The sequence below is a fragment of the Nipponia nippon genome, unplaced genomic scaffold (assembly GCF_047370975.1).
Source record: "Nipponia nippon isolate SJK-2023a ecotype South Korea unplaced genomic scaffold, ASM4737097v1 scaffold_24, whole genome shotgun sequence".
In the NCBI taxonomy this organism is placed as follows: domain Eukaryota; kingdom Metazoa; phylum Chordata; class Aves; order Pelecaniformes; family Threskiornithidae; genus Nipponia; species Nipponia nippon.
Window position 1 is genome coordinate 6,052,914 of NW_028262341.1, and position 23,773 is coordinate 6,076,686.

The 23,773-nt window shown below is 39.1% G+C and overlaps 1 protein-coding gene across 1 annotated transcript in view; it reads right to left on the bottom strand.

The window, feature by feature from the left end:
• Positions 1-23,773, bottom strand: part of LOC148055315 (uncharacterized) — a 71,461-nt gene that overhangs the window by 36,015 nt on the left and 11,673 nt on the right. The window contains exons 2-4 of the mRNA XM_087761362.1: positions 10,925-11,020; positions 8,981-9,028; positions 7,537-7,616 (exon numbers count right to left, since the gene is read on the bottom strand). Coding sequence (XP_087617488.1) covers positions 7,537-7,616; positions 8,981-9,028; positions 10,925-10,965 — 169 coding nt within the window. The 5' untranslated portion in view covers positions 10,966-11,020. The remainder of the gene's footprint in view (positions 1-7,536; positions 7,617-8,980; positions 9,029-10,924; positions 11,021-23,773) is intronic.

Below are 23,773 nucleotides of genomic sequence, written 5' to 3' on the forward strand. Positions count from 1 at the left end.
GGAGAGGAAAGGGAGAGGAAAGGGAAAGGGAGAGAAAAGGGAGAGAAAAGGGAGAGAAAAGGGAGAGAAAAGGAAGGGAAGGCAAGGCAAAGAGAAAATAAGAAAAGGAAAAACAATATTTCAGTTGGAAGGGACCTATAACAATCACCTAGTCCAACTGCCTAACCACTTCAGGGCTAACCCAAAGTTAAAGCATATTATTAAGGGCATTGTCCAAATGGGGCAACGACCACCTCTCTAGTTCTAGTGTTTGACCACTCTCTCAATAAAGAAATGCTTCCTAATGTCAAGTCTAAACCTCCTAAAGTGATGAGGTCGCCCCTCAACCTCCTTTTCTCCAAATTAGACAAACCCCGTGTCCTCAGCTACTCCCGATAAGATAGGCTTTCCAGCCCTTTCACCCGCTTTGTTGCCCAGCTGGGGTAAGCTGCAATGCATGGGGTCTATCTCAAACTAGTAGATCTATCACAACTGTAGACCAAGAAGGACCATATTGGAGCTTGCCATCTCTTGTTGGCAGCCCTGTATCTGTCTGTCCAAGGGTGGCTCCTTAAAAACAGACCTTGACTTACAGGACCACAACAGAGTTGCTCCAAAGGTCAAGGATAAAGAGGCAGTGTTGGACATGATATGCGGGTTGTTAATAATAAATTAAATAAAATAAAACAAGTTGGCCTCTTTTGATCTCCAAAACTGAGACAATTGTTGGCAATAGATTCACCATATTAAGGCACAAATTTCCCAGAGGAGCCCAAGGGCTGTACTCCTGCCTGCTATTAGGGCTGACCCGTACAATGACCTGTCACGTAAAACAGAGCAGTCGCACAGCTGCCTGGTGCTCCCCATGTAGATGAGCACCATGTCCATTCTGGTGGCAGTTATTCACAAATGTCAGCAATGAAGAGTGGGTCCATCAAAACTGTGGATTAACCCTCCACATCACAAAGTGAGGGTCACGTTCTCTACTCAGGGGTTAAAAGACAGTGAGGTGGACACAGAAGGCATTTTAGGATGCACGAGATAAGCACTTTAATAAAATAAACTAATTTGGGGAAATTAAACTCCAGTTTTATTCCAGTTTTCCTGAAAGATGGCTGTTTCCACATTAACTGTTTCTAGATATTGAACAAACCTTTATCCCACCAATAAGAAACGTAACTAACATTACATTTTTTATCCACTGTCACATGGAACAATACAAAAACATAAACCAGTATACCTTTTTTACATTAGATATTAGAGTTTTCAGTACTTCCACCACCCAAAGAAATTATATTCACACAGTACAAAAAATTTCAAACAATGATAATAACAATGATAATAACAATGATAATAGGGGGGATGGGGGGGTGGAATCTGTTTTTCTTTTTTTTTTTCTAACTTGGTGTTAACTTAATGATATGTGACATTGCTATCAGTGCAGTGCAATAAAAATGAAATGGTACCCAATGTGCACAGACACTATGGAAATTTCAAATGACAACAGCAACCACAAAAATTATACTTTCCCTTTCCTTTCGAATGCCCTTTGCATTAACGTAAGGATATGCGACTTTGCTATCCATGCACTGCAATAAAAATGAAATTGGTGGCCAATGTGCCCAGACAGAGCCTTCAAATAAAACAAAAATAAAATTATACTCCTTTGCATCATGTAAAGGATACATGACGCGAGGCACAAATTTCACTTCGCTGCCACATCACAAATAATATGCCAGCTGAGAACCTATATTTCTTTCTCATCATGAAGGAGAAAAAAAATGTACTTTGAAACAATTTTTTTTTAATTTCTCTTCATTTTATAAACACTAAAAAACGTGTTTTAAAACAGTTTCTTATATTAGACTCATATTGTGTTTATACATTTCCTAAATGAATGTTTTTTTGGTAACATGTTTGTGTCTAACATTACTCATATAAATAAAAATATACAGTCATTTTATGGGATAATAGGCAAACAGACATCTGCATGCAACATTTCCCTCATTAGATGTTATCATGTTAGCATATTTTTATGACTTCGCTGCAAAATACAATGTGCCGATTTGAAACCTTCTTAAATATAACTTATTATGTATGTTAACAACCCAAATGCTTTAGTTATGCTCGGAGAATTGTGTAATAAAGGGGTAGTTAACACTGCTGTAGTGTGAAGCGACGTGACCTGGAGGAATATGCGTGCAGTGACTGCGGGATCAAGAGCAGCAGCAACTTGTCTACGATTATTGAACTGCTGATGGCCCACCAGTCCCTTCTTCGACATGACAGGGCAGCTGACCGACTGTCCTTGTTTGCAGCTACTAAACCGCACTGCAAATAATTAGGCATTTATTAGGTGCCTTAGCATTATTTTTCCACTAAGTAATTTTCATCATTAACACAAAGATGCACAGGTTTTATTGAAAACAGCCAGCAGAACGGAGAGCGAGTAGTCCAAAAGACCATGGGTTTTGAGAAAATCTGGGCTGTGCTTCAAAACAACAACAGTAAGTGAAAGGCAGTGGTCTGGAGGACCCAGAGTAGGGAACTCTCCCAGTTTAATGGGAAGGGGCTCCATCTTTGGGTGCTGCAAACCAGTTGCTAGAAAAGAAGGAAGGGACAGAGAGCTCAGCCACTAGCAACATCGAGCCAAGGAGCCAGCAGCACATGAGCAGATGAGGGTATCTGCTGGTTTCAATTATATCGGGATGCATATGGCCAACAAAGCAAAAATCAAGGAATCAGATGGGTTGATAATCAGGCTGCAAAAATGCACAAATGCACTGCTCGGTCTCTGTCACATCATGCTACAAAAGTACCAGGCAAGCCAAGCTGCGGAGACTAGAAGCTACTGAGGAAGTGATTTATGCGCTGGTCAGTCTGAACAAACTGTCTGTTCTGCTCTGAATGCATTTAAAGGCTTTCTTCGCTGTGACTGTAAGAACAGAATGAATCCTCCAAACCATTAGTGCTTTTCAGCTGGGTTTGATCAAATTGTTACACCCTCCATGCCCAGGCTCTGAAAGATGAATACATAATTGAGAAATTCTCTCTTCTAAAATATTTCTTAAATCCAACAACAAAAGAGTTTAATCAGAAAGTTACTCCCTTTTCAGGGATAGTTCTGCTGTAGCTGTTTGGATAAAATGACTGGAAATCAGAGCTACAGTCATTTAAATAATCTGTTAAAAAGCTATTACGTTTCCCTAATGCTAGTCATTTTTAAATGGCTCTTGGTTTGATTCATGAACAATGCATGAACAGTACATGATTCACATGGGCAATTTTTATTAAGCACTTACCCCAAAAAGAATGTCAGACAGGGTGAAATCCATTGTATATTGCAGCATTTTCATGGTTTTTTTTTAAATACCATGCATTAAGGTTCCACTTCTCATAGACCAAAGTTGACAGAGAAGTTGGGCCTGCCGCAGAAGATCAAGGAGCCAACAGGGGCTCAAAGATATTATATAGATAATTGTAAAGATCTTGCTGCAATTCAAGTGCTTTTGAAGTTCTGTAATGACTTTTTGCTATCAGAAACTGTCAGGTTTAATTGAAGTCAAAGCTTGCTACTTAATCATGAGGTCCATAAGTGTGTAAATATTAGTGCTGCTGCTAAGCAATGAATCGCCTTAGTATTAATTAGAAATAAAAATGCTTTGCACTGCTTTAAGGGCATGGCACATGGTGGGCCACACTGAGAGGTGAATTGGTGTATTTGCAGGGAGGATCAGACAACTTCAGGGCATCGAGAGCTTCGGCTTTTAATTCCACTTCTAACTGACTCAGTTTGGGGCTTGGGTAAGTTACTTTCCCTCCATACAACTGTTTCACTGTTGTGCCAGCAGTAAGATACGGATTAGATAAATTATTATCCACCTGACTGGGGTACTGCAAGGACTAAAAATTTCACCATAATCTGAAAATTTCCTGTAGTTTAAACTGTTCAAATATTCCTATAGTTTAAAGTTCAGCATAATGCATAATATGTGAGCATAAAGGCAGACACCTAAGATTTTATAACCCTGGTGGCAAACGTACCCATACTTCCTATGCACAGCCAATGTGGCGATGATTTTAAAAGAAGAGTTATTGCTAATTGCCATTTTGAAACAAACAATATATTGCCGGTTGAGCAATATGATCAAAATCCAAAACATTGTTTCTGCTGTGTTGAAAAAGAAGTTGGATTATGCAATTCAGTGCCAAAATGACTTAGATCTGCTTAAAGAGTTCTAAATTATGGTAAGTATTTAAACTGATAAGCAGAGATTTAATATGGGCCACAATAGGATTAATGAATAAATATCAGGGTCTTATGTTACCTATTTACAATCACATTTAAAAGTAGAACTACAGCTGTTAGTTATATTCAGGGTACACTTCATACTGGACAGTAGGCAGTGAAGTGACGTGTCTACAGAGTCCCTTGCTTGAGCTGAAGAACCCCCGGAACATAATTTTTCAATTTTTCAGATCATCTACTTAAAGTGCATCCACTTTTCAAAATTTTGTGGAAACCTTAACACCCATTTTAGCACACAGCACTCTTATAACTGTACTACCCACCACATACCAAAAAGTTGCCCTGGCACAAAAAAAATGGTGTGGTTAGGATCCTAGGCAAAGTGTACTTCTAGGACATGTTAAATTTTAATGCACCCCAGCTTTACTTCCTTTTGGGGAATGATGCTTCTTTTATTGTTGAGTTACTCAGGCCAATAATCAGGTCCCTAATATGTTCAACAAGGCATCAGGATACATGAAACATCTTACCAGATAATCCTCTTTGGAATCCACAGTTCAGTTATTAAGTATTCCTTTCACTAATCTCTGTAATCCTCTGTTGATATAGGTCAGTAAAACAGTGGCTAAACCCCATATGATAAAACTAAGTCTAGATTTTGAAAACATTCCTTTTATATTTTTTGTTATATTTTTCTCAGCTGTTCTTACTCCTGAAAAGATGTGACCAGTGTTACAGATGTTGCGCATGGCAGCTTCCAGAAGCCATGGGGAAGATCTTTACACCAGTATGTCATCCAAGAGTCAAGATCCATCACCAAACTCAAGACATGTTCAGAAAATGTATGTGAAAGTCAAGACTGGGATTATATGCTGTTTGATAACTGAGATGACATTAGCTCACTAGTGTTCACAGTCACTGGATTAGCAATCAGTGTTAAATCTTCACATGCAATGAAAGTTAACAATGCTGGGTTTATATTGTCCCAAAAAAATCATCAAGTCTGCTTTCTCCTTTTGATTACAGTTCATTTAAGGGAAGAACGTTACTGCATGCTTTGAAAATGTTTTATGTGTCTTTGGCTGATAGAACACACAAAACGTTTGAATAGGCCCATTTATTTGAGCAGACGTATTAAATAATACTTTAAATGTGAACATGCGTGTCATAAATTTTGTAGTCTCTTTAAAGTAGGATAAATCTGTGTATTTAAAATAGTCTTTCTTCAAAGCCATCTTTTTCTTTTTTTCTTCAAACAGTCATAAAGGAAACTCTGATTTGTGCTGCATGAACAATGCCAGCATCATCATTTTAATGTTATCCATATGGGCTTCTAATAATAGATAAGAGACTACATTTGTATTGTATGTCTTAGAGACATTTAAAATCTTGATAAGGAAAGGCTGATTTCATTGGCCCCACAGTTAAAGGAAAGCAGACCCTAATTAAAAGAATTCTGTTCTGAATTAACTAGTTTGACATGTGCTAATTGACAGTTCCTGTGAAATGGTTCTAATTAAAGTCAATATGTCTTTTTCAATTAAAAGGAAATTAAGAATATACTAATATACATTAACAACTTAATCTGCCTTCAATATCCCATACATCAGCTGCTTTTTTTCTAATGTTATTGGAGAACCATCTGACATGCATCTTCTACTGTTTGGTTATGGTATCTCATTATTACTCAACAAGAACACAAGCACTGGTGGATATCCCCTAGAGTAAGACAAGAACTCCATGCGTGCAATTCCTTATCTTTGCCTGATAAAAGGTAAACTTATCTTTCCACGCAGAAGAAAAAAAGACTTTTCTCATTACTAGAGATCTCCTTATGAACTGCATGCTGGGGCAAGTATTGACAATTACTCAGTGAATTCAAACTTCTAATAGAAGCCTTAGAAGTAACAGTGCACTGCTGGACTGTTCTTTCGTTATTTGGCCCAGGCAGAGGCAGGATTTTGACTTTTGAGAGACATCTCTCATGTTCTGTTTCAGAAGTGAATGCAGGGCAGAGTTCTCTGGTGGGAATGCTTTTAATTGTATATACAAGAAGAAAATAGAAAACATGCCTGCTTGGTAGAGCAGTGCTGAAAACCATCCCATTGTTGTTGCTGGAAATGTGACGTGGCTGTTTATAGCCACAAAATTAAGTATTCAAATGTGCAGTTGACTTTTTGCTACCAATTCCAAGGCTCTACTGCTACTGACTTTACTAACTGAAAAAGCTCCATTAAAAATATCAGGCCCCATGCTGATAAGATCGCTATCTTGAATGTATGGTGAACTATGCAGAAGATTAACATCTGCTCATGTGAAATTTGCTATTGATTTTTCATAGTTTTTATTTTCTTGTTTGGGAAATAATAATTGAAAACTCAGCCAATACATTCTGGGGAGAGTAGATTCACCTGGGTAACATGTGGAGTCATTGACTTAAAAGGTAATTAGATAGCTGCTTTAAAAAAACCTGTCTCATATAGGCTGTTAAGAACACAATCTCACTTTTATAATAAATTTTGTATTTCAGGGAACACAACTTCAGCTATGAATAGTCACTCTGCTGAATCTATCATAAAGAGAATATATTATCTAGCCAGATTTTACCAAAGCTTGGCTTTGCTCCAGCAGTCTATAACATTTTTAATTTTTTCAAGTGACTCTTTTGAATCGTAACAAAAACATGTATCTTTCTCAAGAAGATGAAAATTCAACAAATAACCATTTACTTTTACCTGTGACATTATGAGACAAATTAAGTGACAGAGAATAGATTTTTGTAGTTCCAGAAACTGAACCAGAGGGTTTTTGAGAATGCAGCTAAGCTTCAGAAACTGTATAAAATGCTCTGGGAAGATTTGGACGTTGTGGTGAGGTGTTATTTTTTACTTTTGTTTGAAGATGTTGGCTTTCCTGGTATTTGTTGAAATTTATATTCATTTTAAGAAGCAGCTAATATCCAAAATATTTCATACTGTTGAAATAAAAATGACCACATTGCATATTATTGTCTGGTTCTGTTTAACAGAAAGAATACAGCCAGATTTTCAGGACTATGTGACCAGATTTCATATAGGCAGCTACTTAATTTTTGCAAAAGTAAATGCCAATGAAAGGTTTAGAACTTTGTTCCAAAGCATCTACTACACAGCTCACAATCCTCATCTTAAAGCTAAAAATAACTCTCTTGATCAGCCCTCTTAAAACCATGTAGACTACTTACACAAAGTTTTTGACCTATCGATTCTCAGGCTAGATGAGGCTTTTTGGCTAGTTGTTGAGACCAAGCACTTCACAAAGTTTCTTACCCATCTCCCCTTGCTTGTGCTGCTGGTGGGTCTCTGCAACTCTAAAGAAAGATTTTAAAGGGGAAAAGAATTCAGAAAACCTGAAATAAAGAAAAGGAACAGCTGAGATACAGACCTTGAAAAGTGACTGTTTCATTCTGCCAAATGAAGTTAAATACCCAACTCCCCTTGAGGACTTGGGGTAAAGGGCCTGATGTGCTATCTTAATATAAAACCTCTATTTGACCAAACCAGGTGCTAAGCTAATCAGGTCCTAAGACGTCCATGTCCTAAGGAAAAATACTCACACATTTACAGCAGAAGCTCAAATCGTATCTTAATTTTTTCTTTTATTTTAAACGCAGAAAGCTCCCACAGCAAGCTGGACTGGACTCTTTGATGCCGTATCTTTGTGTCCATTGTAATCTTTTAATATCTCCTTATCTAAGGTGGGGACAGTATTTTCAGATATCATTTATACGTATGTCTAGGACTATATATGACTCACAGATGCCACTCTTTTCTCAGCGTCAGATATTTAACCATTGCCTCAGTACAGTGCTGGTACAGATGCACTACTGAAGCAAGATGTTAAACATGTCTCTAAGTTAGTAAATAAACAAATCTCTGGGAGACAACGGAAATTCTGACTACTTGTATTCATTAAAATTCCATGGTACTTTGCACAAGAGGAATGCTAATCCCAGAGCCTAAACTGAGACGCAATCCCACAGGCCCTTGAAATGTTCTTAAAATAGAGTAAGACTACGTGCAAGGTTCAGTTTACGGACCTAGGTGACTGCAGCTCAGCCTGTCTGAAATGCTGCTTGTTTTGCCACTGGCTGCATTATTCTTTCTTTGCTCACCTCCTTTCTCAGTGGCTTTGCTTTAAACTGCTAGGAACTTATTTCATATATTCCATATTTCAGCTGCATTTCATGCACAAGTAAGAGGATGAGGATAATGGTATGTGAAGCACCCATAAAATTATTTTCCTCTTACTCCCCTTGCTAAGTCTGTTTCAGTATTTCAACTCATTGGTCTAAAAATGGGAGAAAGGGGGAAAAAAGAGGGAGCATAATTTAAAAAACAGTTGGCTTGAATCTGAAAACACTTATGAATGGGTTTCACTTGACTCATAAAAGTAGTCATATTGATTTGAAAAAGCCACTGTTTGCTGGAACATGTCAGTGTAGTACATTTCCAGGACATGTAAGAATCTTTGTCTCATAATGCAAACATTTACAGTGAGGTTGGTGCTGGTAGCTCTGGAGTACTCCTTGCTCACTCAAGTAGTCTCAAAAGCCAGCGAGGCAGGTAGGAAGAAAAACTCCTTGTCCATGTAAGGATCCTGCTTTATATAAATACTTTACTATTAAATAAGCAGTATCAATACTCTCAAGAAAAAAAAAAAAAAGGAAAAAAAAATCACTGCATGAATCATAGTAGTAAACTTGTGAATTACCTTCCTGTGGATGAAGGTCTAGATGCTTTTTGGTGGAGTCTGACAGCCCTGAAAGTCAAAAACAGAGTAAGACCAAAAAAAAAAAAAATCCAGTTCCTAAAAACCTTCCAGAATGCAGCTATCTTTCTCTTTGTATAAATAATTAGTGAAGCAGTCTTTCTGTTTATACCCACCCTAGCTAGATAGAGCTGTTTGTGTGGGGAAGGAACGGCTGTGTTCTTGATGTAAGCCAAGCACATCCTATAAATTCTGAAGTCCAAGAAAAAATTTATCTTGGCAACAGGTCTGCTCAAGAAATCAGCATGTGGGACATGGGATGCTGTGCTCCATGTAAAAACCTCTGGTTAGCAAGATATTTCTCCTCAAGCATCTGTCTTTCTTACCACTCTCTTCCTTCTTCCCCTCGCCCCTCTCACAGCACTTACTGTACATAGTGAAATTTTCCTAGCCATGAATGCTGTGCAAGCTATACATCCTCTTAATACATACATTATGGAATGTGTTTGTTTTTGCCGTTAGAACAGATAAACATATTTTCAACATGGATTTGCTCATAAGCTGAAAAACAAAGTCATGTGGGGTGTTTTTAATATCTTGTTGGCTTCGCTATTGAGAACATTTGGCCTCAGGCAGCCTTCATTTACATACCATGCCCCACATCTTTTCTATTATTGTTAATTGAATATTCACATTTCAGTGTTCCTGATCCTGACCTCTATTTGTTTCACATACTCTTTTGTACTCAGTGGCATTAATTTTTCTGGCATAATTATTAATATTTTCATGCAAATAATTATTTTGTTAAAGTCATCCCTTTCATTGACAGCAAAAATTACTTAAACTTTGTAATGTGTCTGTCTCCCCCTGTTTCGTACAGACAGGTAGATTAGTACAGAAAATAACTATGGCTAAGGGGGTGCACCAGTTTCCATGTTAATCTCCTATATTTAAATATTCAAATTTTTTTGACCTTTACTTTCTAGCCTTTACATTTCAGGCTAAACTTTGTGGTCTTCACCTTTGCTCCAAGGTGTCTGTTTAAGTGAAAGCAAGAAGTTAACTAGAAAGATATACTTTTTTTTAACCATAACAAAAGTTTCATCCAAAACAACTATCTGTAGATAGTTGAAATATGGCATGGAGCAACTTTCCAAGAATGTTTCCTTCCACTATGACAGAGAAATCTAATTCAAACTGTGCCTTGATCCAGATTTTGACAGCTGTATTCAGATCATATTGAGCCAGGGAAGACTGTGCTGAACACGTGCATGGGTGAGACAGTTGCCAAATGGAAAATGAACAGAAGTGGTAACAGGTAAGGAAGCCTGTACCTGTCTTGATCACCCTCTGCAGTGTGTTTGAAGGATCACAAGAGCTCCTTGTAAATCCAGCAAGGAGCAATCCCACTGGGATGCCCTTTGAAGTGTTCTGCAGCTCCTGGTAGGATCAAAATGACCATCCAAAATCAGGCAATGGATGGGATTCATACTACCTGAAACAATGGTTTATTCAACCTTTGCACCTTTGTGGGCAACAATGTGACTTTTCATGAGCCAGGGAGATGTAGAAAGCATTCAATTCTGCATAGATTCATTCTGAGACCTTCCAGTCCTGCTCTAACCCGGACAACCACTTGTAGACATGTAGCACACCAGCATTACTTTATGAGTCAAGAGACTCTGAAGCCCCAAAGCAAAGTTTTTCTTCTAGGTCCTCCACCATTTTTGCTTACACTCAGGGAAGGTACACTTAAAAACTGAAACTGTAGGTGCATATGGACTTCATGATAGCATGCTTAACAGTTGGTAACCAACAAATCTTACACTGGTGTTCATGCTTTGGAAAATAACGGTCAGATAAAGTCACTAAAGATCATCCCATGTACAATATGGCAGGACAATTTTATTCATGTCAAGCCCCAGCCTTTCTGCTTGTAATACATACCTGACTGCCATACCAATGCGCACTGATGCAACAGGGTTCATGTAGGTGCATCCATCTATCTGTATGCCATATATTAGGGTGAGATGCCTGATACATCTATAAAAAGAGAACATGCTGAAGTGCTGCAGAGATCAGTGAATATGCCAGGCAGAGTCCACTAAAAGTATATGAAAAGTACCCTGTAGAGAGTACTTGTACTTCTGATCACAGGTAATGTTAAAATGGATAGCAGTGAAAGCAGATTGGCACTGTAAAGCTCTCTAAAATGTGTAGGTACCTTTGTTCCACTGTCACAGAAATTGCACCTCTGTCTAATGGTCTGTTAAATTTTTTGGGTGGCTAATTTAACTTCGATACCCATGATACCCAGAAGGGAGATGATGTTGGTGATTGAGATGGAAAAAATAGGCTATAGATTTCAGGCATAACTCAGTCTGTTTTGGAAGTCAGTGGGAGAGTTTCGATGGACTTCAAAGGGTGTTCGCTCAACACCCACTGTACTGCAAGAGCAGATCCCTGTGCAATACGAGAACAATCAGAGCTGGCCTCTAAGTACCAATATCTCCAAATCTAAAGCAGAAATCTCATCTCCAGCACCAAAGTATAGCTGTTTTTTGAGGTCACATCCATCTGTGTGTGAACTGAGCAGCACTCATAGAAACTTATCATTTCTGAAAATAGGCACCTAACTCCTGTTATAACACATACACAAGCAAATTTGGAAACTTCGGTGTAAGGCAGCAAAGACAAAGAAAAACAAGCATGCAAGAATTCAAGGGGAGGAATGGGTGTCCTGAAAGGATCACCTTTTCTGTAGGCCTTTTGCTGGTGTAGTCCATCCACATCAGATATACTAAATACTGCTCGTTCTCTAACCTTTGTGTGATGTTTGCCTGTCTCCTTAAAACCATGGGAATATTGTAAGAATATCACACTTTTTTGGTGGAGAAACTCCACACATCTATGAAGCTAAAAGTTAATATAATCTCAAAGACATCAGATTAAACGTTGCAGTGGAGCTTTCTCATGTTCTTGTTTGGGTAGTTAACTGTTATGGTCTTGATCCATGAAATGCCTCCCCAAGCCAAAAAAACAGCCCACTGACATCAGTTAAGTATGCATCTGTCTGTGCACAGATCAGATTGCAAGACTGGAGCCCTGAAGCAGTCTTAAAACAAGGCCAGATGATGGTCTTACATGAGACATCTTACTCAGCCCCATTGAAATCAATGGGACTGTTGGATGAAAAAAAAATTTTCACAAATGAGAATGAGGAATTTCCAGTCTGACCTTTCACGTTCCACATGGTTTGTGTATACACTTATTGAAAATGCAATGTAATTTTATATTTTATAGTTTGAATCATATAAAATCAGCATAATTTATGCAGGATCCCACATGCCCGTTAAGTAGTCAGAATGCTTTTCATGAGGAGAAAGCGTATATAAAGACAGATCTGAGATATCTATATGTGTATGCGTGCAACGAGCAGACCAAATTTACTGAGAATAACTTACTGGAAAGAAACTCTCTAGCTGTGACATTTTACACCAGTGTTCAGAACACAAGAGGACAATTTTTATACATATCAATAATTAAGAGGATTTTTGAAATTCATTTCATTCCTTTTCCTGTTTTTCAGTAAACATGAAATTGCAGCTTGCTGGGATGATGGGGAAGCATTATCCTGCAGTTTCTAAAAGGCCAAGCTCAGCGATGTAAAACGACACAGGAGCATGTAGACAAGTTATGTTTGAGAGCATGCAGCGAGCTGAGTGTGTGTCGGGAATGCTGAAGTAGGAACCACCTTGGGTTGCAGCAGAGACGTTGTGTTGTGTTTGTTTAGGTTAGCGCATGAAAGGTGAGCCCTCCCAGCCCTTTCATCACCACAGCCATGATTAAAACATCACCTGCCTGGGACTAAGCATGAGGTGTGCCTGCTCTGCAGGCAGCTGCCAATCTTTCAGCTAGCTGGTTTGCAGGTTGTGAGAGGACGCGTCCCTGTTTTCAGCATGTGGGCAAAAGATCATGAACTGGCAAATTAAACTGGAATGAAAACCAAGTCTTTTCTCTGTGTTTATATTGTAGCTTCCTCCTTATCTCTGCATATACCACACAACTGGCAGCTCCCAAATCTGGGATAGCCCTCATGTCAAAGTCTTGTTTCTCACCACTGTACAGAGTACGTGCTTGTGTGTTTTGTTCTTGTTTCTCCAGAAAGGACCTGTTTATTGCCCGTGTATTTGAAGTGCACATGCATATATTCAAGCAACAGCCAACGTACATTCGTTGACAAAACGTAAATCCCACTCTGCGTAGTCTATGGGAAACATCTGCAGATTTTAATTAAACTCATGCATTGCAACCAGGGCTGGAGCCAAAATCTTTTAAAGAGTAGTGAAAAAGCAGCAGACTGAGGTGTACGGCAGACCTATAGCCTAACAAATGAAAATGTCCTCAGAGCATATATACAAAGTACATGCACGAGCAATTGCATTAGTACAGTCCAAATTGTACATGATGAAGAAAGTACTCAGGGTTTTTGAAGAATAACTTTTTACAATCCTTTGCCAATGTGTTGCCTACAAATATCTCTATTTTATGTACCTGCTATTTGGCATGGGATGATCTGCATAATTTATCTCGGCAAGAAAGATAAAAAAATAAAAAAAGGAAACAAGCTCAAGAAATAATACTGGTCTACAATTAATTTTTAAGATTTGCGCTAAACAAAATGGCAAAGTAAGGACGCAGAGCACAATGTTTTAGCTTCAGTGCTAGAATATGGATGCATGTAAAGTGTACATTATTATTATAGAGAGTCTTGTGATCTTTCTCTGTGTTTCTCTTTGCAGCCATAAGATGAGGGGGTGATCACCAGTGGGAAACGCGGTATCAGATTGGGCTGTAATCTGTCATACTTGGAAACCAGTGTGAATAGCGTGGTCTTACACCCAGAGTAGGAAAGGAACATTAAAGTTCTGATCGGGTAAAATGATCCCCAGATAAGAATAAAGCAAGACCACTCAGTTCTTGGCAGGTATTTAAATGTATTTTGACATTTCACATAGCTTACGGTTATACATCTTCTTAAAATTTTGCTGTTGTCTTTTTGTTTTATTGTTTTTTTTAAAAAAGGTAAATTTTAAAAAATAGCCAGATATTCGTGAATTGCTCAGGACTCTTTCTAAATATTCAGTGACTTATAAGTGGTAATTTACAGTAAACCTAGTCTTACAAAGCCATGGTCCTCAGGAACTCAGTGCTTTGTAATGTATGGCCTTTGTCGTAAGTTATTCCGATGAAGGAGGTGCAGCCCTTTCCAGAATGCACCACACACAAACAAACCCTAGCACAATTTATTTTAGGTCAATACATTAAGTACCTTTTTACTGATACCAGGTTTGAGCTATGATAATATTTGTTAGTGTAGGAAGAGGTTGTAATGGCTTAATCTAGAAAAATAATTATACTTGATTGAGGTACAGTTCTTTCAAAAGAAGTTAATGATATATTCCCTTTTTTCCCCCCTCCAAAGTGACAAATTATAAAGTCAATTAATCAAAGCAGAAGTTAGGGTCACCTTGACACGTACTTTTCTGTCAGCCTTGTTGATGTCAACAGATGCATAGTGACTGCAGACCACCAGGTGATCCACAGGGCAGGTCAGAGACAAGCATTTTACTCTAAATTCCCTGTATGGTGTTGGCTGTTGGGGTGATAGATTGATATTTGTGATCTTGTCACAATAGACTTTCTAGTCAGGACTAACGTTTCTTGTAAGGAAACCATAGTTTTAGCAACAATGGTTGAGCACTTACCTTTTTATATGCCTTTTGTGGCCATATTGATTTGAGGCATTTGTGTTCTTAGCTGCTTGAGACAAAGAACATGATGTCCAAACAAAGAAAATAGCAAATTTTACTTGGAAAGCTTCCTCCATTTTTGCCAAAGCAAAGTTTGCACTTGGCACCAACAGGGCCATGATTTCACCTGGATTTGCCATTATTCACCCTTCCAGTGTTGTATAACTTTGATGTGTAGAAACAGTTCAAGTCAGGTTTTTCCCAAGGTTTTCTCCCCAGAACACATGTGCATATGGCAAAACACAGTTTGAACATTACTTACATATATTTATTAACCTTTGACCACAAGCCAGGAAACTAAAAGAAGCTAGAAAGGATCTCAGCAAGTCTAGTATCTCTCCTTGGCCTAATCTTAGTATACCAAGCCCAGTCTAGTATCTTTCCTTAGCATTCTTAGTACACCGAGTCCAGTCCTTCGGCAGAATTTCTAAGGATTTTCAGGAATACAGGATCAAGCGGTTCCTTGCAGCCTAGGGCATTGTGCTGTCTCTCTCAGCTACTGTCATACATGAAATGATATCACAACCTTTCGAAACTTGTTCATGTCTTTTGGGAGATGCGTAGGTACTACCATAAAATGTTATAAAACTTACCTTTATCTGACAGGGACTTTGTTTTATTCTGCTTATAGAAATATCTAGCTGTAAAAAATGCGTAGGACTCAACTCACCCACCTTTAACTGTCTAAAATTTAGTTCCTCTCATGTAGAAGTATTTATTTCCCTCCACAGATATAAAAGGGCAGGAAACAAAGAGCAATACAGTACCACTGATGTCCTGATTTCAGGCTGGGTAGCCAACCAAATCCTCTTTGTCTGAAAGAGATTTCTCCAGCTGGGCAGGACTATCACAATGTTTTGTAGGTGTCCTGCTTTCTCTCATTACCATTTTGAATTGTTGATTTTTTTCAAAGGTTTCAGGTGTAGAAGACTTAGAAACAGAGAATTGTTTGGGCAATATAAGACAAGGGATGATCTAACTTCTACACTGTGTTTTTCTTCATGAAGGGGGTGGAGAAACGAGGATTATCATGGAAAACAAATCCTCTTTGGTCTTCCACCCTTGTGCAAGAGAGATTAAGTCTGGCATAGACGGTCACATCCTAACTATTTGATCAGTACGGGAGAATGGACTAAGAACAACCTTTTCTTTATTCTCTCAGCATCTTCAGGACTACTTTGGAAACCAAAGTGACCAAGCTTCACCTAGTCTGTTTTTTGAGAGCTGTTTATCCCAAACCATTCATGTCTCTTCGCGCAAATCAACAAAGCTGTTGCCACCACATAGGGGCCACATGTAAATTATATTCTCCACTCCCAGCATCAAGGCTGAAAAAATAATTTCATTCATTCTGGACAGAAAAAATAAATCCATCATTCATTAAAAAAACTATCTGCTACAAATTACTCAGTTATAGATACCCTCCACAATATCTTTCTTTACTTGCAAATGTTTTAGAAGCAGAACCAGATTTTCAAAAAAGTCTAGAGGGATAAAAAATATATAAAGTAACCTAATTTTACAGCATCTGGGGAAATCCTTAGCCCTGAGTTGATGCCTGTCTCTGCTTTGCTGCAACTCAGATCTGTACGTTTCTCCCTGAAGCTGACATCCAACCTCACGTCTCCAAAAACGCATAGCACAGTCTTCCATGTTGATAATGTTTTTTAACTGACTCGGGGATTAGGACTGATCTTCTGATGTTTTGGGTGAATGACTGAACTACTGGTTTATACAAAGCCTGGCTGTACTCCCAGCCCATCCCACCCTGCCTTGTTCCCTATCACTTTCTGTCCCAGCTCATAAAAATATGCTCTCGAGAAATTAAACTGGTCTGGGACAAAGATGGAAAAGCCATCCAGAAAGGTGACCACAGGCTTGGCTCCCAGGACTGCTCATGGACCAGCTCACATCTCTTAGTCCCACAGCAAAACTACCAAATTTCTCTGGCAGACGAGGATTCACTCCACCTACAGTGGTTTTCTAAAATTCTAGTAATGGAGACATTTAATCAGTTGCATGCACTTACACATAGGTTAATAAAGAAGGATAGATGAAAAGCCAGGCTGTAAATCAATGGCAGAGTTTGAGTGATCTTTCTCACAGGAACATTGGCCACCTCTGCCACTGGCATGCAAGCAGGGAGATTTGCCCTTGGTGCTTATCCAGAAGTAAATTTCACTGCTTTGGGGTGAAACGAGGGAAGCAGAGGGGAAAGGTCCTTTCTTCCGCAGTTTTGCTTTGGAGAACAACTGTGGAAAACTGTCAAAAGTGTCCTGTCAAAATATCAGAGTCCTACATCCACAGCAACCAAGCATATCTAACTGTGTGTATGAGAAGCTCTCCCTCACTCCGTTCAAGCAAAAAAATGGATTTTTTTTCCCTAGGAAAATGCAGGGAAGCATGGGTTGTAGGCAACTAAAAATTTAGAGAACTGTGAAGCATCCGGAAGTTACGGCCTGAAACTTTCTGACTTCCTCACCATGATTAACGGTAGCTGTATGTTTTTTACCTTTTCCCCAGATTATTCAGTGTAGCGCTTCCATTGACAAAACTAATAAATGCCATGCAGGCAAGTAGACAACTTGAGGGCAAACAGCAAAGCCCACCTTTTCTCATAAGCTTGCATGGGACTGCTTGAGATTTTGCTACCCTTTTGTTGGGATGGTATTTGGCTTTGTTGGTGTCAAGTGAGGGACACTATGAGCATTATTAACAACCCCCAGTCACACAGATGCCTCTGAAGCAAAGGCGGTTCATGATTCCACTATTGCTTATTTTATGAGAGTTTATTAATGTTTTTATTCATCATGTACAAAGGATAAATGTACACTTGTTTATACGAAAAGTCAGTCTCTGTCTACAATAGCTTGTATTTCACACACAGAGAGACACATACACACACAGACACCAGAAAACAGCACAAATCTATGCTCAGCAACAACAACAAAAAAAGTCAATTTTGGAAGTAATCCAAGAATTTCAAGCCTAGTTTCTTCATTAATTTCTTTCTACCCAACTCATCCACAGCACAGCCCTATTAACTCTAAGGGCACTCTGCCATAGGTGAAACCAGTCTGCACACTATGCTGTCCAAGTGCAGAAGCAGCCAGAACTGCACCTGCCCCTGACAGAAGTAAGGCTGACACCGACTCAGTGCACCAAAACTCACTGTATTCCTCAGAGTGAAGACCCAAGTACTTTTTAAGACTTTATTCATGGGAAAGAGACTATTCTTGCCATCGGCACTTCTCACCTACAGGTCTCATCTCTTCAGTTAGTGGTAGGTGAGCTTAACTCCTTAGGTGAGATGCTCAGACTTCCAAAATGTTTATTTGCTTTCTCTGATTTTTATTCCCCCAACTTCAAACTTGCATAGTGAAAATAATGGACAGAGATCTAAAACGGAATAAGTAATTGCTTGATAGCTCCTTGCTAACTCTTTAAAGTGCTGTGCAGCTGCTGATGTATGTTTGTGCTGGCATCACAGAGTGGAGCCCTGGGAATAAGGAATCTGATTTCAGAGAAACAAGAGCCAGCTTCAAAGAAGTGAGCAACTCTCCCCAGCTGATAGAACTTTTACTGAAGGAAAACAACAATGAAGTAAGAAACACACCAGCAATATCTCCTGTTACTCCTCTGCAATCCCTTTCAAAACTTTCTTCTCATTTATCTGATTATGCACTTCCGTTTCTAAATTCTCCCTTGTGGTGGTTTTACCTTTTCTGTTAGTTTAGGTGTTTGATTGTAGATTTCAGTGTGAGACCACATTACTTCAAAGCGCATTATATTAGTTATTAAAGGGAGTGAAAAAAACTCCTGTAATTCCAGTATATCCTTGGATGTCTCTCCAGAACGGGAAACCAATTTGAGGTGTATTAGACAACTTCTTTCTTTTTTTTTTTTTTTTTTAATATAGATTAAAAGGGTATTATCCTCTAATAATGAGCTAGTCCACAGTTTTTGTTCACTGATGCTATGGTGTTTATATATGACAGCTAATCTAGTTTGATCACATTTAGCCAGGAATGAGCTGGTTGAAATAAACACTTCGGCCACCAAAGTATGTGCTCAGCATTTCAATAAAAGGCTGAAAAGCACAGAGTGCAGGAGGCTAAGTTGAAAACTTGTGTGTTTTAAAATTTACTTTTTCAAACAAAGAAAAGCAAAAGAAGCAGTCTTTGCAGGGCCCAGTCCTCCTCCCATTTCACCTAATACCAATTTGGCAGCTTTCTTTAAGAAAAGTAAGCCAGATTCTCACAGTTCTAGATCTAGTCACTCCTACAGCAAAAATTCCTGGACTGAACAAAATTAATATACCTACACCAGTTATGTCATTCCAATTTACACCAGCCAAAGAACTGTTTACAAGCAGACCTCCCAATGCATATTATTGGCGTGCGATAACATCTCTGTCTTTCTCTTGCAGACGATTTTTCTTTTTTCTCTTAAGTTTCCAAGCACAATTTCCTGACACTAATAGGTTGGGATATTTCTGTGGGAAGGCTCTGTGAAAGTTGTTCTTTGAGCAGGGACAGAGCAGCACTGGTTTGCTTAGTTATTCTGAGTGTATGATGGATGAAATGTCATAAATAATTCCACAGGCTGCTGATGTCTAATCCCAGAGGACAAATGCCTACATTTGAAATCCCACTGCAGGTTTAATTTGCCCAAATGAATCCCCGTTGCAACACCTTTTGTTACGTTTGCAAACAGTAATAAAGTAATGCCAACAAATTGTAAACCAAGAGCAAAGGGACTCTGGAATTACTAAATATCACTCACAACTAAATTTAGCTGGCAAATTTGTATCATTAGATACATTAGGTAGAAAAAGCTTTAACTAGGAAATATTTTCTCTAGTCCTGATCACTTAGGACATTGAACATCGTTGGACTGCAAAAACTTTAGTGGTACCTGAGGGCACAAGGACGCTCAGGAGCCCAGTCAATGCTTAACTCATCGTGATGGATATAAAGATGGTGGGATTGTTTCTCTGAATTTGAGAATGTGAGACAGTGGCTCTGGCAGCAAAGCAAGACCTTTCTATGCTTTCACAGCAGTAAAACAATGAATTCAGCACAAACCAGAAAACCAGGTGGTCTTCTCAGTCCTAGGATCACATTAAGGGGCTAGAAGGACAGCCTTCCTCAGGAATGGGAAGGAATAGGTGGCAGGAGGGACCAGCAAAAAGAGATCAGAGGAGAAAAAAATGCAGTTCTGATTCTACATTTGAGGCCCACTACCACAGACAGTAAATAACTGTTGACTTAATATAATCTAAGAGTTAGTCTTCCCTTAACTTCTATGGCCTCCTAGAGACTAAAACCATTAAACCTTGACAGTTATTTTAAGATCTACCTGTCCTTATTTATTTCTTAATAACTGAGTCCAAGGAAAAGAAGAATAACCCAGCCCTGATTTTCAGAAATGCTCTCTGATTTTCCAAGCATCAGTGTGCACCTATAACTCACTGCATGGTAAAAGAAAGGTTTGACCTCAGCCTAGACGAAATGCACATGTGGAGAATATGGTAGCCATCCGTTTTTCTCACTGCATTATTGGTGTACAACTATTCTGTAAAGACCATTTCTGTCAGCTTACTCCTATTGCAAGTAAGAGTACACTTACAGTGGGAAATCAGACCCTCAGTGTTGTGGATTGCCTCTTATGGAAGCGGTTCCAACATTTCATTCCTAGCTGGGTGGTCAGATTGTGTTTGTGCCTCTCTTTATTTACCAGGAATGAATTTCACTTAAAGTGTAAAAATGCCAATTTAAGAGGTATACAAATATCATATAAGTTTGTAAAATCACTATTCCATGTAAGCAATACAAGAGCTGCTTCCCTGGAACAGCAGTAACGCAGAAGAGTGTATTATATTTTATCTGTCTTCATTTTTTTTTTCTTTTTTCTGTAGGGATGATGCATAAAGGTCCTGGATAAAAAAAGGTGTTTCGCAAGATCCTTGACTTGACAGAAGTTCGTACACAGGATTCACTTGGTATTAAGAGCCAAGCTATTCTATAAAAGGTTTTGAGATCATATTCTACCCACTGTAGCTTATGGATATTTTTATTATGCATATAAATGTCTAATGGTTTTTGAATCCTACTAATCTCTTGGCCTAAGTTATACCTAGTAGCAATAAGTTCAACAGGTTAATTACAGCTTTTGTTTAAAAAAGAAAGGGGGGGGGGGGGGGGAAGGAGCTTCCTTTGATCACATTTTTCCCCCTTTCTGCTTCATTAAACTTTGTTTCTTGAGTGGATAAACAGAAGAACCTGTTTTACCTTCTCAGTATGATTCATTAGCTCAAATAGTGTTAATATATTCCTTCTTACTCATTTTTGTCAGTTGAATAGTCCCAATCTCTTCAATTTCAATTCATACAAAAATGTGTGCATTTTGTACTTTTTTGCAAGCCATGGTCCATGTTGTGCAGGTCAGCAGAAGGCAGTGAAACCATGCCACAGTGTCATCCCAGTCCCAGGACTGTGTTTTCTTACATGAAACAGTCTTTAAATAAAAGACAGAAACAGTCCTGGGAGCAGAGAGTGGAACCGAAAGGATGCCCTGAGCCCTGGAGCCATGCTCCCTTTCATCTTTGCTCACTGGCCCACTGAATCCTGAATCCTCCTCTTGACCACAGCCATTTCCCTAAAGGGTGGGAAACATGGGTTTGAGCTGCCCAAGGCAGAAGGGGAAATGGGACCCATGTGTCCCTCTTCCTCTGTGACTGCTCTGACAATAAAGCTATTGCATTACAAGAAGGGAGCCGGCACTATCACTTTCTATCTCCTCTTTCCAAAGTGTTTTAACAGAAAACAGTGATTCCCTTCTCAGCTTGTTGGGAAACAAAGGAAAAAAAAATATAAGACCTACACTCATCAAGTTGGTTGGCTACCAAGTGAATAGATGCTTCTGTCAGCTGTTTTGAACCCATTTTGAGGTGCTGGGTAAGAAATACAGGCTGCTCAGTCGGCATTTTGGATTGCACACTGGGAGCCATCTGCAGCAATATCAACCTTGGAGGCACTTCCATCAAGGATCACCTTGGTGTATTTAGAAGTCAGTGACCCAGAGCCTGCCTCTTGTACACACCTGATGGGCTGAACTGACTCCTGGACATCCCTGTCCTCTTCACCAGCGGTAGAAGCAGTCTAGACTGTCAAACTTTTAAAAGGATGAAATTAGGTAAAATCCCACAATACTGCAGGTTTCAAGGCAGTAGAGACAACCAAAGCCTCAAAATCAGATTTGAGACCCTAGCAAGGAAACACAGACCTGACTGTCGATTTTATATTCTTGTTTTGATGCAATTTGGGTACCACCAACATGGTTTTTAATCCAAGCATTTTCTGGTCACACTGGAGCCTCTGGAATTATCTTTGCCTGACCATATTGCACTTTAGCAGGAAATAAGACATACTTGTTTCATTTATTTGGTATGTAGAGTTCAGTTGTAACTATTTGTAATACTTCAGCGCTTATTGCTAAACATTATGGCATATGTTTTGTTGAAGCGATGGCTTCTCAGTGATAACCTCATTCTTTGCTGCTGATGTCATCACCCATGATAGCAATTTCACTGAGAACATACAACAAAAGTGGCAGGAACTTCCCAAACCATATCAAAACACTGCCACATCAAGCAAGGTAAAATGCCTCTGGCAGTGGCTATCAACCAGTGTTTTGGATGACCCAGAGTTGTTTCCAAAATGTCTCCCTCACAAGAATAACTCTACAAATACCAAGAGAATTGACTTTAGCTGAGTACTTATTCAGCTTACCTGAGTTTTGCTGAATTCCAGTTCTCTCTTCTGATTTTATTTATGCTTTTAATTGGACTTAGTGTGTGTTTAAAGGAGTTAATTGGTCAGTGTCCTCACCTAGCTGGGAAGACCAAGACCAAAACATAGTCTGATGTTCTGTTGGTGGAACTGCATTGTGACACCTGAGCAGTAGCTTTACCTTTATGCCTGCTATTGATACTGCAGGCTGGGCAGGTGGGCAACTCTGGAGTCTGCAGGCTGCTCCTCTTTGTCAGTCCTAAGGCATGTTGGCCTTGGGATCTGTATAAAAACCTGTGAATCATGGTCTCTGTTGCTCTGCTTGAAAAGCAAAATAAGTAAGTTGTTGATCAGAAGTTCAATGTTTATACACTAAACATCTCAATTGCCCCTCTTTTTTTCAAGTGACTTTTTCCACAAGGTGGGACTCCTTTCATAGCAATGACTGTCAATAAGGCACGTTACAAGAAAAGATGTGAGGAAATAAGTCTTAGACAGTTTGTTGTCAGTTTGCAGTGATGTGTAAACTCACGCAGCTCCTATGTCTTCAAAGTCCCTTGGAAATGCTAAATAACTATCACCCTTATCCCCACCTCACAAAGGCACATCACTTAAGGCTTTAGCTATAAGCAGGCACAGTTTAAAATGCCTGATGGCATGGCCTGGAACTCCAGCTACACTAAGGCTCTCATAGCACAAGCTCTGGAGAATCTTCTCTAGGGCTGGTAGCAGCAGGTGATTCTCAAGCATCTCCCTCATGGGGAGTGAAGTGCTACGGACTGTCTCAAGAGCACACCTAGCGTGTGTGCCAGAGCCAAGTGTGCATCTTGTGGAGCACTTGAACGCCATCTTTGCACTCAGATCATAATGCTGTCATGAAAAGTACATTTAAAATGTCATTAATGTTTTAATTTTACAAGCTCCGTCACTTACTAATGGTGCCATGTGTATGAATTACAGTGTTAGTACTGCAACTACTCCTTGCAAGGTTTACAAGCACATTATCTTTATTTTTCTTGTAATTACCCACAAATCTCAACTATCCTGGAGAACATAATCTACTGCAGAGCACTTCCTAATGGGATGTGTGTGCCAGAGAGGAAAATGCTTCTATAGCAGCAGAGAGCTGTACTTTTCTGTGAAGAAGACCATGATTGCAAATTAATCCTTTGAGTACCCCTGACATAATG